At 41.2% G+C, this 16178-nt stretch overlaps 1 protein-coding gene across 1 annotated transcript; it reads left to right on the top strand.

Annotated features, from left to right (window-relative positions):
• The first annotated feature begins 728 nt into the window (after window positions 1–728).
• Window positions 729–15415, top strand: LOC144722642 (uncharacterized). Its single transcript, XM_078600902.1, has 10 exons — window positions 729–903; window positions 2927–3060; window positions 5653–5809; window positions 6363–6651; window positions 7432–7716; window positions 8546–8779; window positions 9385–9657; window positions 11109–11384; window positions 12653–12919; window positions 13500–15415. Exons 1-10 carry the CDS (start codon window positions 886–888, stop codon window positions 14723–14725), a joined length of 3159 nt encoding a protein of 1052 aa, XP_078457028.1. The 5' UTR covers window positions 729–885; the 3' UTR covers window positions 14726–15415.
• Window positions 15416–16178: the final 763 nt, after the last annotated feature.

Genomic DNA, 16178 nt, shown 5'->3' with positions numbered 1-16178 from the left:
TTTACAGGTATGAAGTAGTGCATAGTAGTGTGTAGTATATAGTGTAGTGTATAGTAGTGTAGAGTGTAGTGTATAGTAGCATACCTGTCAACCCATACGGTTTACCCCGTATTCTTGTACAAGGGAATTGAGTTTTCACGTCCATACAGCGTACAGCCGTTTCAATAAGAGCATTTTTGTGTGTCTATTTGTTTGTGTTTCTCTCCTTGTGATGGGAATTTGTGGGATGAACGTTGAGATTTATAAGTTGCACGGGGTGACCAATAAGTTCTGACTTGGTCTGTAATAATGTAGGGCACTGACAAGGGGTTGACAGGTATGAAGTAGTGCATAGTAGTGTATAGAGTAGTGTATAGTAGTGTGTAGTGTATAGTGTAGTGTATAGTAGTGTATAGTGTAGTGTATAGTAGCATACCTGTCAACCCATACGGTTTACCCCGTATTCTTGCACAAGGGTTTTGAGTTTTCACGTCCATACGGCGTACAGCCGTTTCAATAAGAGCATTTTTGTGTGTCTACTTGTTTGTGTTACTCTCCTTGTGATGGGACTTTGTGGGATGAAAGATGAGATTTATAAGTTGCACGGGGTGACCAATACGTTCTGACTTGGTCTGTAATAAGGTAGGACACTGACAAGGGTTTGACAAGCATGGCAGTGCTGTTTAGTTAGTGGTTGTTGGACTGTGTCCATGGGTGGTGACTTTGGGAAGTTTGTGGGAGGCGATTTCCTCTTTGCCGTCATAAGAATCCCGGAAGCAGCGAGTAGCAAACTCGGTGGTGCGTCGCTAGTGGCTTTTTGTGACCTTTGAGGTTGTTTTTCTTTCTTTCCCCCCGTGACAATTGTGTCCGAGCGACGCAATATACATAACACTGTTATGTATATTCATGAGCGGATTCTATAAGGTACGTGTTGTGTGGACTGTGTGAGTTTGCTGTGCTTAACACAGTGCTGTTACTGTCAGCCAAATGGTTCACATGACTCGTGACCCGCCATCTCATTCCCTCCTAAAGCGTAATGTTTTTTTTAAGTAAGGGTTATTTAAGACAGACATGAATATGTAAAGGAAAAACAATGCGAGTAGTCAATTGGGGAGTCACAAGACATAAACCAGCCTTGTGCAGTATTTGTTAAAGTGTCTCGTGACATGTTTTAAGGATTTTTTTTTGTTGCTACATCGTCCAGCCAAATGTTTTAATAATAATGTATATCGAGCCAAAATCTATCGAACATTTGTGTAGGTTTTTTTGGTGATTTTTTTTCCCGGTGTTGGCAACGCTTGAGCGAGAAAGCGGCGGGGTGGAGGCCCTCTGGACACGGGTTCGGGGCGTGCCGGTAGATTTGTGAAAAAGATGCCACCAAAGGTGTTGTGTAGGGTGGCGATTTAAACGTTTACACGAAATCTGTACAGCGAGAGGCATTGTAGCGGTCTTCTTGGTTCTTTCGGTAAAGTCACGTAGAAGGGAAATAATAAAGTAAAAATAATAAAAATAAATAAAATTAAAAAATATTGTATTATGTTTTATTTTTATTATTTTATTATTTCCCTTCTACGTGACTTTACCGAAAGAACCAAGAAGACGAATCCCTGCAGTCACGAAAGCTTTAATTCGAAATATAGCGTTCTTATAGAGGGGTGTCGGTGGAGGCGATATGCCGAGTGTTAAATTTTGGCCAATTTTGTACAATTACAGATTATTAACAGGGAGGTTAAGTCGCTTTTGGCTGTGAATAATGAATATCCAGGGCTGCAAGACGTGGTACAGTTGACAGTTGCTTTAGACGGCAAAGAGTTATTTCGTTTAACGTAAAAAAATAAAAATAAATGTCCTGGCACGTACAGTGCTTTTAATGTCAACTTGTCTTCGACATTGTCATGTAAAATCATTGAGTTGTACAATAACTGTGTTGTGCATTAAGATAATGCATTGTACACGTCAGAGTTAATACTGGTAGGAACCTCCTGGTTACACCAGCCCACAGGGGATTATTGTGTCCGTCCGTCCGTCATGCATCCAAAAATGGGAGGGGTGGGGCTGGGTGTAGAGGGGAGGGTGGGGAGGGGCTGGGTGGGGAGGGGAGGGTGGGGAGGGGCTGGCTGGGGAGGGGCTGGGTGGGGAGGGGAGGGTGGGGAGGGGCTGGGTGGGGAGGGTGGGGGTGGGATGGGAGGGGCTGGGTGTGGAGGGGCTGGGTGTCGAGGGGCTGGTCACCCCGTGGTGCCCTTATAAAACTCAACGTTTAACCTACTCACGCCGGCTTGTGCCTCACAGTCGGGCATATTTGCGGAATACACCACGCCACCGTTGACCCTGGCCATTGACCGAGCAACCCAACCTTCCTACCAGCTCCTTCCGCAGGAATTTGTTTGAAATGAAAAGCTATGTCACATCAGAAAGGTGAAGACTCGAGGCACTGCAGTCAGCTTTTCTGATGTCCCATGTTATCTTAATACAAGTGGGAATGTGTTTATAATCAGCATTGATTGGGGGAGGTGGGGGGGGAAGAATGAACGAATCCTGTAATCCGAAGCATGCATACCATGGAGGTTCACCTTATATTACGAAAAAAATCATTTTAGCCGACGCGTAGGGTCGTGGATTATGGGATGAGTTATTCTTGAAATTTTATTAATCTGCAAAAACCTTGAGGAATACAGGGGATGCACGGTACGTGCCTAGTTGATAAATTAATCCGCAATAAATGTATTATTCTAAGATCCAAATGGAGCAAATCTTCAATACGAGCAAATCTGTCGTATGTTAATCGTTTTTCGCTTTCCCTGCAGCTCCACTTGGATCGCGATTTGCGGTCTGCGAAGCAGTTTAAATCCACCGCTTTGCCAATTGCGGGAGCCAATCGTTAATTATTGGATTTCTGCTGTGCCGTGTAGCAAAGGCTCATAACAAATGTATTCTTCATTCTGTACAGGAACAGCAACCAACAATGTGTTCCTGCACCGAACGTGTTTGGCAACCTTTACATAACCGTCAAACTGAGGTTGCAGCTCCACTGCGCAAGGTGCAACAATCAACAGTTTGGGAGCTCCAAGAAACAACACAATGGTAGGTGCTGTAAACAATGACACCTTTCGTTGGAAATTTTTTTAAGAGGCCAAGCTCAATTTGAGGTCCATGACGCACTACACAAAGTGTAATAACACAACTAGTACAGATACTGCAACCATTGTATATCAGTACAGTACAATACTGTAAATTTAAGATAACTTAAAACGTAGGTTTCCAAGCCAAGACAATGGTCCATATTTGTTCATGTGAGGCCACGTAGTACTTTTAATCCAACATTTTTTTTACATAAAACTACCCCTACAATAAATACGGATCAGTTGTAATATTTGTCCGAGAAAAGTAGCACATCACAATAGAGCTTACTTGCACATGTAACATACTCAGTCGGGATCGAACCCACGACCTCCTGTATACCTGGCGAGGTAGTGAATATCTCGTCACCTTTGTCCCATTTTTAAATCCTTTATATTAAGTTCGCTTGCTTGCTTAGGACCGTGCAAATCTTTAGGTCGTTTTTTAACCCACTTCCGGTGATCCAATCGAGCTGACATTTTGCACACAGACTCGTTGCGCGTGACAATGCATTTTCGTGAAAAAAAAATTCCAAAATTTTACACTTTAGGGAAAAAAAATTTAATTACCAATTGTTTAATACTGCCAGACAATATTCTGACCCATAGGTGGCAGCCATCTCAAGCCAGAGGACGAGAGGACTCTAGCCGCCCCGATGCCACACATATAAAGGATTTATAGTGAAAAACTTTGTTTTTACGGGTTATACTTGTATAATTCTCCAAACAACGTCTTAGATGCAGGACCTGGTATATCCACTCATATTTAGAGGATAAATTGTATCGTTAATAAAGTGGTCTAATTAATTTTACGCAAACCAATAACTTGTGCATAAAAATACAGCAATCCCTCACCAAAGCGGATTTTTTGCATCTGCGGTATTTATGTACTCATGGTTTTCCTTCGTGATAACAATTTGCTCACCACGGTATGGAGTTTCGTGTATCCGCGATTTAGCATGGCGGCTGCCACTTGTAATTTCAAATTACCCGTATCTGTATTCCCCCTCCGTGCATCATCTCATCTCCTAGCCCCCACTACCGGCTTCCTTCTCACCACCAACACTCTCTCTCGCATAGTGGTTGTTGTAGTGTGGACGTTGTCGTATTGCTACGCATTATTCCACGTTTCTTGACCTTCAATTATAATTATTTGCATTAATTTTGCCTTTAAACATGGAACCTCAGCATGCAACCAAGTGGGTGGGCAAAGCCCCTTTTCCTTCTGTTATGAGGTGGTGCATTTAGAGTTCATTGGAGCTGCCACAGCAGGAGTGGTATCCATCACGTGTTCTTTATTTGATTTAAAATAATGTAAAAGTTATCCTAAAAACAGCTTAAAATATAGCAGAGCGCTACCCAGCCGCACCCACGGCACCAGCTCAACCATCCCCCAAGACCTTTTTCGATCTCTGGCTCAGCCCCCTTTAAAGAGACAGCTCTCCATTAATGAATTATTCCGTTATTAAATCCAGCTGTTCCCCAATTACCCCACTCTCTGGGCGGTCGCCACACAGCCAAAGCAATCATCCTGGGTGTGCGTCCCACATACCCAACACACCGGCTCACCCTTCCAATCCCACACAAAGTAACCCAGCCACCTTCACATAGGCATGGCCACAGATCAAGACACTTCTAATAACCACCTCCCCCATGACCTCGTCAACGTCATCTTCATCACCATCTTCATCACTATGAAATTCAATGCTCAGTATTAAAGGTAAATAAAACAAAATTCTTTTGAGTCATGGAATATTTGAACATGTATTGTTGTTTTTTAAAGCTATGTTATTGTGGATGTTATTTGTGGATAAAATACACATTCGTCAAAACCTAATTCGGGCAACTTAGGCTTTGGCAAGTGTGACCGCCGCCGTGGTTATCCTAACCCTCTATTTGCCAACCGCGGTTTTGCTTTTTTCACGAACGTAACTGCCATGGTTGCCTAGGGACATTTCCATACTATAAATAGAAAAAAAGTGATTACTGTAAGTACAGCACTGTACACATTTTTTAAAGGATACTGTCATATGCTACATTATACAGTGGCGGTGACATGACCTAGAGGTAGTGCATTTTGCTGCTTGTTGCAGGGGTTCACGGTTTGAATCCAGAACCTGCGCTGCCTAATACTGCGTGTGAACTCACCGTAAATATACGAAAATGTGCCGTCTGTTTCACCGTGAATGTTAAGATCCATGATGTAATTTGCAAGAGTAGGTAAATGTGTGCTGATATCAATAGTCTGAATTAAAAAAAAATTATCATTTGGAATACACAGAACAATCTTTGCCCCCAACTGTAAAAACTTTGCAAGACCCTCCTGATAAAGAGTCCTGGGACTGGGAGAGACTTTTCTGCCTAAATTTGTGATGTTAACTTTTTAACTGCATTACATGTCTCTAAATGTGTAACCAAGGTCAAGAGGTAATCAGGACTGAACGATAAATGTGATTGTGTTCAAAGCTCTATGTATAGTATTATGTAAAGTTGTTTACAGTATGTACTGCTGACTAATGCTGACTTTTTTATTTCTGGCTGCCAATTGCTTTTATAGGCTTGCAGAATATTCCATTTATGTACGAGATGTGGATCTCCTTCTTTGGGAAATAACAGTTAACCCTGCTTCTACTCTCGAAGATGTTGTTGAATCTCTTGGGGAAAAGGGGGTTAAAATCCCAACAATTGCATCATTTTTTTATGGCTGCAGAAAGGTAAAAGAGCAAACAGTCCAGGTCGATTGTTCATGTTAATCAGTACAGTTGCTGCTTAGTACTTATTAATTAATTTAAATACTTGCATTGTATTGTGATTTTCCATCATTACAGAAATGTAATAGACATTTACATTATATCCTTATTGAATTATGGTTAGTACAGTACTTTATAATTTAGTAATGAATAATGTACAGTTCCTTTTCAATCCATTACTGGATGAGGGCCTCCCCACACCTTGTCAGTCATAGGGGTTGTTTTTTCATTATTCACAATTATGCTGGTACCTGTATTGGGCAGAATGGAATGGTGAAAGAGGGCCCAAAGTTAGTTCGTAAATCGTTCACCACTGGTGTTATCCATAGCTGGGAATCGAACTCTGGATGCCAGGTTCATAGCGCAAGGTGCTTAACCACCTTCCGCCTCACTAAATTGTTTAATAAACACTACTTTAAAATAACTACACAGTTGATCAGTTTTAGATTAACTTACATTTCAAAATATCGTGGCAAATAAGATGCAATGCAGTAATGGAAAAATTATTGTGTTTCAGATTTTACATGGCAGTCCCTTGCAGAATTTTGGAGTGGGCAATGGGACAAATATAGAGGTTTGCTTAGGTCTGCTAGGAGGTGGAAGAAAAAAGAAAACAAATAATAAACAACATATGGACAATGTTTCAGCTCCCACTAATGTGCAAGATGGACAGGCCTCTGTGTCTCAAGATGAGCAGCAAAGTGACCAGCATGCACTGCACAATCTCTCCCTACAAGGGGCATCAGGGGGAACAGAAGAGACAACTTTTGTTGAAGATAAAGGTCCACATTTATCACCGATGGGTGGTAAGTTATGGAATTTACATTATAGTGCTTCAGCATGAACCAGATCATTAAAAATTATCAATCAGCTGCTGAATGAAGATCCTACAATGCCACAATCCATCTCACTTCAGCACTTGAGCTGATTTATATCATTGGTCTGTCTCCACAGTGGTCATATTCTTGGACACATTCACTCTTTGACTGACATACCACGACCAGTGCTTTCCCTTTCCGTCTACCAGTGCAATTCCTAGCATGTATATCTTTCTACTTATTTGTGCACTTTTAACTCTTTTTTTATCCATATTTGTAAACCTGTGTTTAAAGTTATTAATTTGTTACATTGTTATTGTCCATGTTTGTGAGTCATACATCATAGCTGGTAATATTCACTGATTTCAAACTTTATTCTGAAAGCATATTGATATATTGCTGACCAAGAGCCAATGAGCATTGATTAATACATTAACTGTGGCTGGAAATTCAACTTGTCAGTCATAGTGAAGTATGCTAATTGCACCAATACTTCCCCCCTCCACTGTACTGTGCATCGTTCAAATTCTCTATAGTCCCTTTAGAGTAACTAAAACGAATAGTACTGCTACATTTGTGTAGTTTAACAAATAGCCTCTTGTGAAACATATATTGGAAATATAGTATGGTGCTGCTGATGTAGAAACATTAAACCAAATATTCGCATATTAACATTTTTGTTAAATTTATTTTGACAAGCAGAATTTCGTATTATAATTGTGTTGCTGCATACCTTAAATATCATAATGGTTACATTTGGCCTTGAAGGTGGTGATACACGAGAGAAATCAAAGGTGAAGAAAAATAAAAAAGCTCAAGATCCAGCTGTCAGCTTGCATTCAGGAAGTACCTCACCATCAGAGGTACCAGCCACTGCTAAGACTGAGCCATCATCTGGGCAGCTGTGTGAGGTGGTGGACTCAGAGGACCAAATCTCCCAAGCAACATCAGGCGGCGAAGAAATGTCTCTTTCCGAGGGAGATGGTTTGGATCGCAAGGGCCATGTGCCACATCAAAATATTCAGTCCAACAAAATTGTTTTGGAGATTGTAGGTGAGTGCGGAATCATCTAGTTTGGTACATTGGTATATATAGTATAGGTGAACTCGTCTCATCCATGGTTCTATTACCTGCAATTTGTATTATCCACGGGAGCAATAAGTTTCAAGAAAAGTAAAATTATCCCCGGCTCTGTTTCTTCTGATTATATATATCTGCCGTTATGTGCAGCTTTTCTGCGGAATGCTGTCCGATTGCCCGCAATTTTTTTTACAGACAGTAGTGCAGCAAATCACTTTTAATTACTCATGAGTCATATGCACATGATGTATTTTGTGTTTCTCCGTGCGTCTTTGACACAATGTTTTCGTGAATAATCAGGAGATGAGTGGTAAATTACTCATCTGCAATTTTTCACCGTAGATAAGTGGAGTCAATTCGTGGGTAATAGGACCCATGCGATTGGTCGCCCATATCACAGCGGATAAGAGGAGTTCCGTCAATACGCTGAGCCTTTGTAAAATATGAAAAAATTATTTGGGTAAAAATTGATGCATCCCAGCTCTCAGAAACCAAAACGTGAAAACAATTTACAAGGATGTAACAGCAACATTGATATTCCACGAACAGAGTAGTTAAATACATTGAATGAGGAGACTCGGGAGAGAAGACATGTTCTTTTGTGCCTAAAGAATAACTTGTTTTAAAAATTCATATTACTTGCTCTGGATAATAAACATGCACATTAACCTATAAAATAGAACAAAAACTTAAAAGTGCACACAGAACGATAGAGGTGCAAACGTTATATATAGTAGTCTTTTGTTTCCGTAAATGTGTTGTTGCATATCTTGAATATCGATGGTTACATTTGGCCTTGAAGGTGGTGATACTTTGAAGAAATCAAAGGTGAAGAAAAAGCCTAAAGATCCAGCTGTCAGCTCACAGTCAGGAAGTTCCTCACCATCACAGCAACCAGCCACTGCAAAAACGAAGCCATTACCTGAGCAGCTGTATAACGCAGAAGAGCTCACCGCGCCAGGATCATCGCGGGGTGCAGTAACGTTCCCTTCCGAAGGAGATTGCAAGGCCAACAAAACTGTTTCAGAAATTGAAGGTCAGTGAGGAATCTAGTTTGGTAGATGTGTTAGTAATACAGTACTTCTTTCATCCACGGCCATATTACCTGCAACTTCTATTATCCGCAGGAACAGTAAAAGATGCACAAAAGCTGAAATTATCTGCAGCTCTATTTTTTTCTTATTAATATATCCTTAACCATGCCTTTACTATGGAATAGTGTCCAATTGTCCGCACATTTTGTTTTACAGATAAGAGGAGTTGTGCAGCAAATCACTCCCAATTGCTTGCGTGTTATCTGCAAGTAATTTATTTTGTGTTTCTCGTATGCTAGAGCTACGTGGAATGTTGCATAACAAGACCATGAGAGATGGTGGTAGTTTTGGGGGGAGGGTCCTTTTTCAGTGAATAGATCATGGCTGATGATGATGGCAATTGATTGTTTCCATGCTTTTCAATGTGGTTTTGCCCAATGTGTTGCAAGTTTTGCAGATGCTGCAGGTGTAAGGGTTGTGTAGCAGTGGGAAAATGTTTGACACCATTTATAGTACAACTAAAGTAGTGTTCAGTAGTCTACGTTTGTACTATAATTGCGGTATTGCGTATCTTAAATGTCGTATTGGTTACATTTGGCGTCTTTAGGTGGTGATGCATGGAAGAAATCAAAGGCAAAGAAAAAATCTAAATGTCCAGCTGTCAGCTCACAGTTGGACAGTACCTCCCAGAAACCAGCCAGTGCTAAGACAAAGCCATCATCTGGGAAGCTGTCTGACACAGTGGACTCAGAGGACCGACTCATGCAAGGACCATCAGGTGGTACAGATAGCTTCCTTTCTGAAGGAGATGGTTCGAATTGCAAGGGCCAAGTTCTACGTCAAAATATCCAAGCCAATAAGGCTATTGCAGAGACTGAAGGTGAGTTAGGAATTTAGTTCAGAATTTCCTCTGGTACAGTAAAACCTCCCAAAGTCAGACAAATTATTGGAAGAACATTCATAGTTATTGGGGACATCTGACATGCAAATAATAACAAATTGAGATAAATGTATACTTTAATTACCTCTTAAAACGATTTCTTTACAATGTATTTACAATTTAATCACAAAACTTCCCCTTTGCACAGTGTATTTCAAATTATTGACATCACATTGAAGCAGAGGTTGTCTGTGGAATGTTGCATAACAAGATCATGAGAGATGGTGGTAGTTTGGGGGGAGGGTCCTTTATCAGTGAACTAGCTGTACTACCCGGCTTCGCCCGGGACTTGGATCCACCACGCCCGGCCGCCTTTGTCTCCCCAGTGGCGATGTTCATACGCCACAGCAGTTACTCGTTTTGAGGCTGAGTCGACCTAGGGGAGGCCCAGGACCGGTTCAAATAATCGTCACCGGTGGTGGCAGTGAGCAGGAATGGAACTCGGGTCTCCGGGTTCGTAGCGCGGCGCGCTAACCACGACACTACAATGCGTTACGCTTCCGTTGTAGGGTTTGTGTAAGGCGCGCCGATCCGTTGTAGGATTTGTGTGAGGCGTACCGATCCGTTGTAGGATTTGTGTGAGGCGCGCCGATCCGTTGTAGGGTTTTAGTGAGGCGCGCCGATCCCTTGTAGGGTTTTAGTGAGGCGCGCCGATCCGCTGTAGGGTTTAGTGAGGCGCGCCGATCCGTTGTAGGGTTTGTGTGAGGCGTGCCGATCTGTTGTAGGGTTTTAGTGAGGCGCGCCGATCCGCTGTAGGGTGGTGGGGTGTCGAGGCCTAGTACCGTGCAAAGCCTCCGGCCTCGCCTAAATTGGCCACCCGGCTGAGGCTGGGTACGGGTGCCATTCCCCCCCCCCCCCGCGCTACAATAATACTGTCTAATCGCTATAATTTTATTATCTACCGACCCTATAATAGTAATTGCACACATTGGGGTGGGGGGAGGGGAGTGAAGAGGACGTGAAACTTTGATGAATTTACCTCAGAGTCGCGTGTTAATGCGTGCGCATATTTTAACGGGAATTAAAAATGGCGTCCACCCCGCAGCGAATGCATCGCTACCCGTTGCCAGGGGCAACCGCCGTCCAATGAAACTGCGTATGGTCCGGCGACACACAGACACACACACAGACAGACAGATTCGCGATTTTATATATATAGATAGATCATGGCTGATGATGGCAATAGATTGTTTCCATGCTTTTCAATGTGGTATGCACAATGTGTTGCAAGTTTTGCAGATGCTGCAGGTGTAAGGGTTGTGTAGCAGAGTGGGAAAATGTTTGACACCTTTTATAGTACAACTAAAGTAGTGTTCAGTAGTCTACGTTTGTACTATAATTGCGGTATTACGTATCTTAAATATCGTATTGGTTACATTTGGCGTCTTTAGGTGGTGATGCATGGAAGAAATCAAAGGCAAAGAAAAAATCTAAATGTCCAGCTGTCAGCTCACAGTCGGACAGTACCTCCCAGAAACCAGCCAGTGCTAAGACGAAGCCATCATCTGGGCAGCTGTCTGACACAGTGGACTCTGAGGACCGACTCATGCAAGGACCATCAGGTGGTACAGATAGCTTCCTTTCTGAAGGAGGAGATGGTTCGAATTGCAAGGGCCAAGTTCTACGTCAAAATATTCAGGCCAATAAGGCTATTGCAGAGACTGAAGGTGAGTGAGAAATTTAGTTCAGAGTTTTCTGTGGTACAGTAAAACCTCCCAAAGTCAGACTAATTATTTGAAGAACATTCAGTTATTGGGGATATCTGACATCCTGCAAATAATAACAACTTGAGATAGATCTATACTTTAATTACCTCGTAAAACGATTTCTTTACAATGTATTTACACTATGGGAACCTCATTTGCCAGTAAAAATATGATAATTGTTTTTTTACCCTTCTATCTGGCAACAAAACTGACACCTTTTTACAAGGAGTCATGTTTGCATAGACCGCAATACCTGCAGTCATAATACAAACAAAAGACATAACTCTGATAATGTGCACTGTCCTTGAAGTTGATTGGTCCACACCCGAGACAGCTTTCCTTAGAGCCTAGTCTCACATGGGTTGGACCAGATGGCGTCTTTTGGCGTCATCTTCAAGGACAGTGCACATTATCAGAGTTATGTTTTTGTTTGTATTATGACTGCAGGTATTGCAGTCTATGCAAACATGACTCCTTGTAAAAAGGTGTCAGTTTTGTTGCCAGATAGAAGGGTAAAAAAACAATTATCAATGTATTTACAATTTAATCACAAAACTTCCCCTTTGCACAGTGCATTTCAAATAATTGACATCACGTTGAAGCAGATGTTGAAGGATTAGATTCACTAGATGTGGAAAGCTGAATAGATTTTGATTGGCTTGAAGTATTATCTTTATGAATAACATAAACATAATAATGCAAATTTCTATAGCGCCATAACTTGGCAACCCATTACAAGGGTGCTGAATAAACAAACACATTAAACGTTAGTTATCAGTCTGTTTTAATCAGACACAGATGTAGTGTCATTTGTGGTTATTATGCATGTTTGTTGAACTTCTTTTACGCGCGCTGTACATAGCCAACCGTCCTCATTGGAGGTGCGGGGGAAGGACAGCTCTATGAGTTTTGACTGAAAACAATGAGATATTGCCGTTCAAGGAAATAGGCTCCAGAATGTTGTCTAACAGATAAATACAGTTTGCACTCTAGCTTTAAAGTTGCTTGTGCACATATGCATACCATCTCCTGCTGTGCGCAGCTTAATTAGTGCGTGAACGGTATTCCGAGTGGAGTTGGTTTGGGATGCGTAAGAGGAGTGTAGGTGAGTGGGAAATGTGTACCACCATTTATAGCACAACCGACTCGAGCACAATTCGTCCCCTTTAGTACTTTAATTGTGTTTCTTTGTATCTTAAATATTGCATTGGTTACATTGTGCCTCTTAGGTGGTGCTACATGGAAGAAATCAAAAGTGAAGAAAAAGAAAAAAAATCCAGTTGTCAGCTCACAGTCAGGAAGCACCTCCCCAACACAGCAACCAGCCACTGCTAAAACTAAGCCCTCATCTGGGCAGCTGTCTAACAAAGTGGACTCACAAGGAGCATCAGGTGGTGCAGAAACGTCCCCTTTTGAAGGAGGAGATGGTTTGGATTCAAAGGGACGAGTGCTAAATCGAAATATTCAGGTCAACAAAACTGTTTCGGAGACTGAAGGTGAGTGAGGAATCTTGTTTGTATTTTTATTGATAAATACAATATGATTTTCGTGCCTTTATACATAGGCTAGACAATGCAATGCAAGTTTTGCATATGCCACACGTACATATTTAGAAAATGCATGGCAGTGGTATAGATGAGTGGGAAAAGGTCTTCAACCACGTGTATCACAACTAAACCATGTTTGTGGTACCTGCTGTTCTCAAAGAGGGATGGTGCTCAAGATGCACAGTTTACAGTGTATGGAAATACAATTTCTGTGATGTAATTATGTATGGAGTGTGTTGGTGCAATATGGGGTAGTAGGAGTAACCAAGTCTGTGGGATTGATTTTAATTTGCCAGTTAGGAGTCTCGACTTGAAACGTTCGTGACTGCAGGAATTCATATTCTTGGTTCTTTCGGTAAAGTCACGTAGAAAAAAAATTTGAAATTAGAAATAAAACATTGAAAATTATAAAAGAAAACATTCAATATTTTGTTAATACACTGTTATGTAATATAGATATACAGTACTGGTGTTTTGATATTTTTGCTTATTGTTATGTTTGCCTTTATTGCAATGTTTGGCTTTACAGAGCGTCGTCCAGAAAATATGAAAGACTGGAAGGACAACCACGTTCAGAACTGGCTGCGTGAGATCCAGTTTAACGAGTCTTCGTGTGACAAACTTAAACAAGAAGAAGTCACGGGGGCCGTACTTGTTGTTTTAAGTAAAGAAGATTGTGATAGTTTTAAGATACCTCGAGGGCAGATGATTTTACTGATTAAAAAAAGAGATGAGTATATTTCTAAATCTGTGCAAGACACAGTGCCAGTCAGCACAACTAAACTGACAACAGATCTTGCTAAATCTGAGTCGGAAAAGAAAAAGGAATTGCCTCAGAGCAAACGCAACTCAAAAGGGTTTGCAGAAACACCTGCTATGGTTGATCCTCAGTGTACATTAACAATAGGTAATGAAGGAAGAGAGATTATATTGATTGACCCATGCCCCTTTGAAAGTGATAGTTCTAAATACAGTTATGGCAAAGGGAAATGTTTACCTCCCGAATCTGGCAAAGGGAATTTGATCACACCCTGCCATGAATACAAGGCTTTTCAACCTGGGACTTGTACTTCTGAGGAGAAAAAAAAGAAGTCTTTTATAAATGAAACTTTCAGGTTTGCTTCAGCTTGCATAAACAGTCGAACAAATGGCACTATCCATTTTGGAGTGGGGGACAAGGAAAATGGTTGCCTACATGCTGAAGTTCTTGGAGTAGATGTGTCCGATGTGAGAGACTATCAGCAGTGGTTGTTGGATGGCCTCGCCACATGTTTATGTACTGATGATGAGCGAACAATTGTTAGCTCTTGTATGAGACCACCTCGATTTGTAAAAGTAAGTTCCTCCGGTACACATTTGGCAAATAACCTATTTGTGATCGAAGTTGACATAGTGCCAGCCCATAAAACATGTGGAAATAAGATTGTGCGTGTAAAGCTGATACCAGATGCAGGGAAGGGTGCAAAAGAAATAGCTTTCAAACGGGATCGAGATTTGTCAGAAAAGATCGGCAACATTGAGCAATACTTAGAAAATAATTTACCGGTGTTGATAAATCGAAGGCTTCAATGTGAAGAAGCGCACACATCAAAAACTGAAAGGAAAGCAATGCACACCGGTCTTGACTTAAAACTTACTAAACTTATTACCGGTGGTGAGAAAACACTTGACGAGTCTACTTATGATCATTATTTATTGGTCACAAATAGTCCTGAAACAGATTCTATTTTGAATGACTTAACGTTTATTAAATAAATCCCGTGGCTTGCCGTATTAGATTTTAATTCAAAATCTTATTACAATGGATTGCACAAAATGTTTAGGGATAATAAGTTGGCCGTTCAGCTGAATTCACCACAGGCATATGATGGCTGGTATAAGGGCCTGGACAAATTTTGTGATGACTTGAAGATTGGAAAGATATGTCAATGGATATACTGTAACGGATGGTCTCCGCTCAATGATTCAAAAGAAGCATGGATGGATGTTGACATGTGGCATCGTGATCGTAGCTCAGCTGTGGCTAATGTGATCAGCTTTCTCTGCACTAGAGTTCTACAGACAGGCACACATTTGGTGGTATTCCTGCTTTTGAGCACAGTCGATTCAGAAAAAGACCCAATGCTGGAGGTATTAAAATGCTTCTACAAAGAAATGCATGGACACCAGCATATGCTGTGCTTAGCAGACAATGAAAACACTTATGATAAGTGGATCAGTCTACAAAGTATTCTCAAACCAGAAGATTTGGAGGATCGTTGTATGAAAGGGATGAAAATGCGTGAAGTGAATGATACAGTCCTCAGCATTAAAAAGGAGACCCGCATGGACAAAAAATTCATTCCAGAATTTAATGGCGCACTATGCATTGTGGATGATGAAACTGAAAAAGACATGTCCACTTTGAATGTGTTGTACCTTAACCAATGTGAAGACTGTGCTATAGAAGAAGATGAAAACAAGTTTAGAAAATTCAAGCTTGAAGAAGAAACAAACTATTACAAAGGTGGCAAGATCACCTGGTGGTTATTTTACTTCACAGATAGAGGATACTCTAAATGTTGGTTTAAGCGGGACAACTATGATACTCTTAAAAGAGCAATTACACGACAAGAACTGAATACATATCAGTCTGTGAAAATAGTAAACTTGTTTCATCATCCAGGTTGTGGCGGAACTACAATGGGCATGAATGTTTTGTGGGATTTGCGAAGAGACTTCAGGTGTGCAGTTGTGAATGATAATGTGCACAACACATTGGAAATTGCAAGAAATGTGGTGCATCTATTGACTTACAACAAAGAAGACGATACAAATGTAAGACAAGAAGATGGTTTCATTGCCGTGTTGCTGTTGGTTGACAATGCCGCATTCGATGTTGGGCAGTTACGCAAAAACATTTCTAAGCAAATCGATGCAAAAGGATGCCGAGTCACACGGCCGACTGTGTTCATCCTGAGCTGTTGTCGGGCTACAAATCCTGAAACACTGTGCCAGGAAAACCCGAATACAAGCATCCCACTGACTCACACTCTGACAAAAACTGAGACAACAGCAATTGTGGAAAAGCACCATGAACTAGAAAAAGAGCATTTAGAAAAAACGAAATCCTTCATCTCTTTCATGGTCATGAAAAATAACTTTTCCAGGGACTACGTAACAAAGTTAGTGGAAGATTCTTTGCAGTCGGTTCCCAATTCTAAAAGAG

The sequence above is a fragment of the Lampetra planeri genome, chromosome 15 (assembly GCF_965212315.1).
Source record: "Lampetra planeri chromosome 15, kcLamPlan1.2.h2, whole genome shotgun sequence".
NCBI lineage: Eukaryota > Metazoa > Chordata > Hyperoartia > Petromyzontiformes > Petromyzontidae > Lampetra > Lampetra planeri.
Note: the sequence above shows the minus strand (reverse complement) of the source record. Positions and strands in the feature narration are given on the sequence as shown.

What these genes read in the sequence shown, in the direction of transcription:
- LOC144722642 (XM_078600902.1), top strand. An exon ending in AATTGTTTTGGAGATTGTAG is followed by an intron (nt 7,717 to 8,545) that starts GTGAGTGCGGAA and finishes TTGGCCTTGAAG; the next exon opens with GTGGTGATACTTTGAAGAAA. An exon ending in GGCTATTGCAGAGACTGAAG is followed by an intron (nt 11,385 to 12,652) that starts GTGAGTGAGAAA and finishes TGTGCCTCTTAG; the next exon opens with GTGGTGCTACATGGAAGAAA.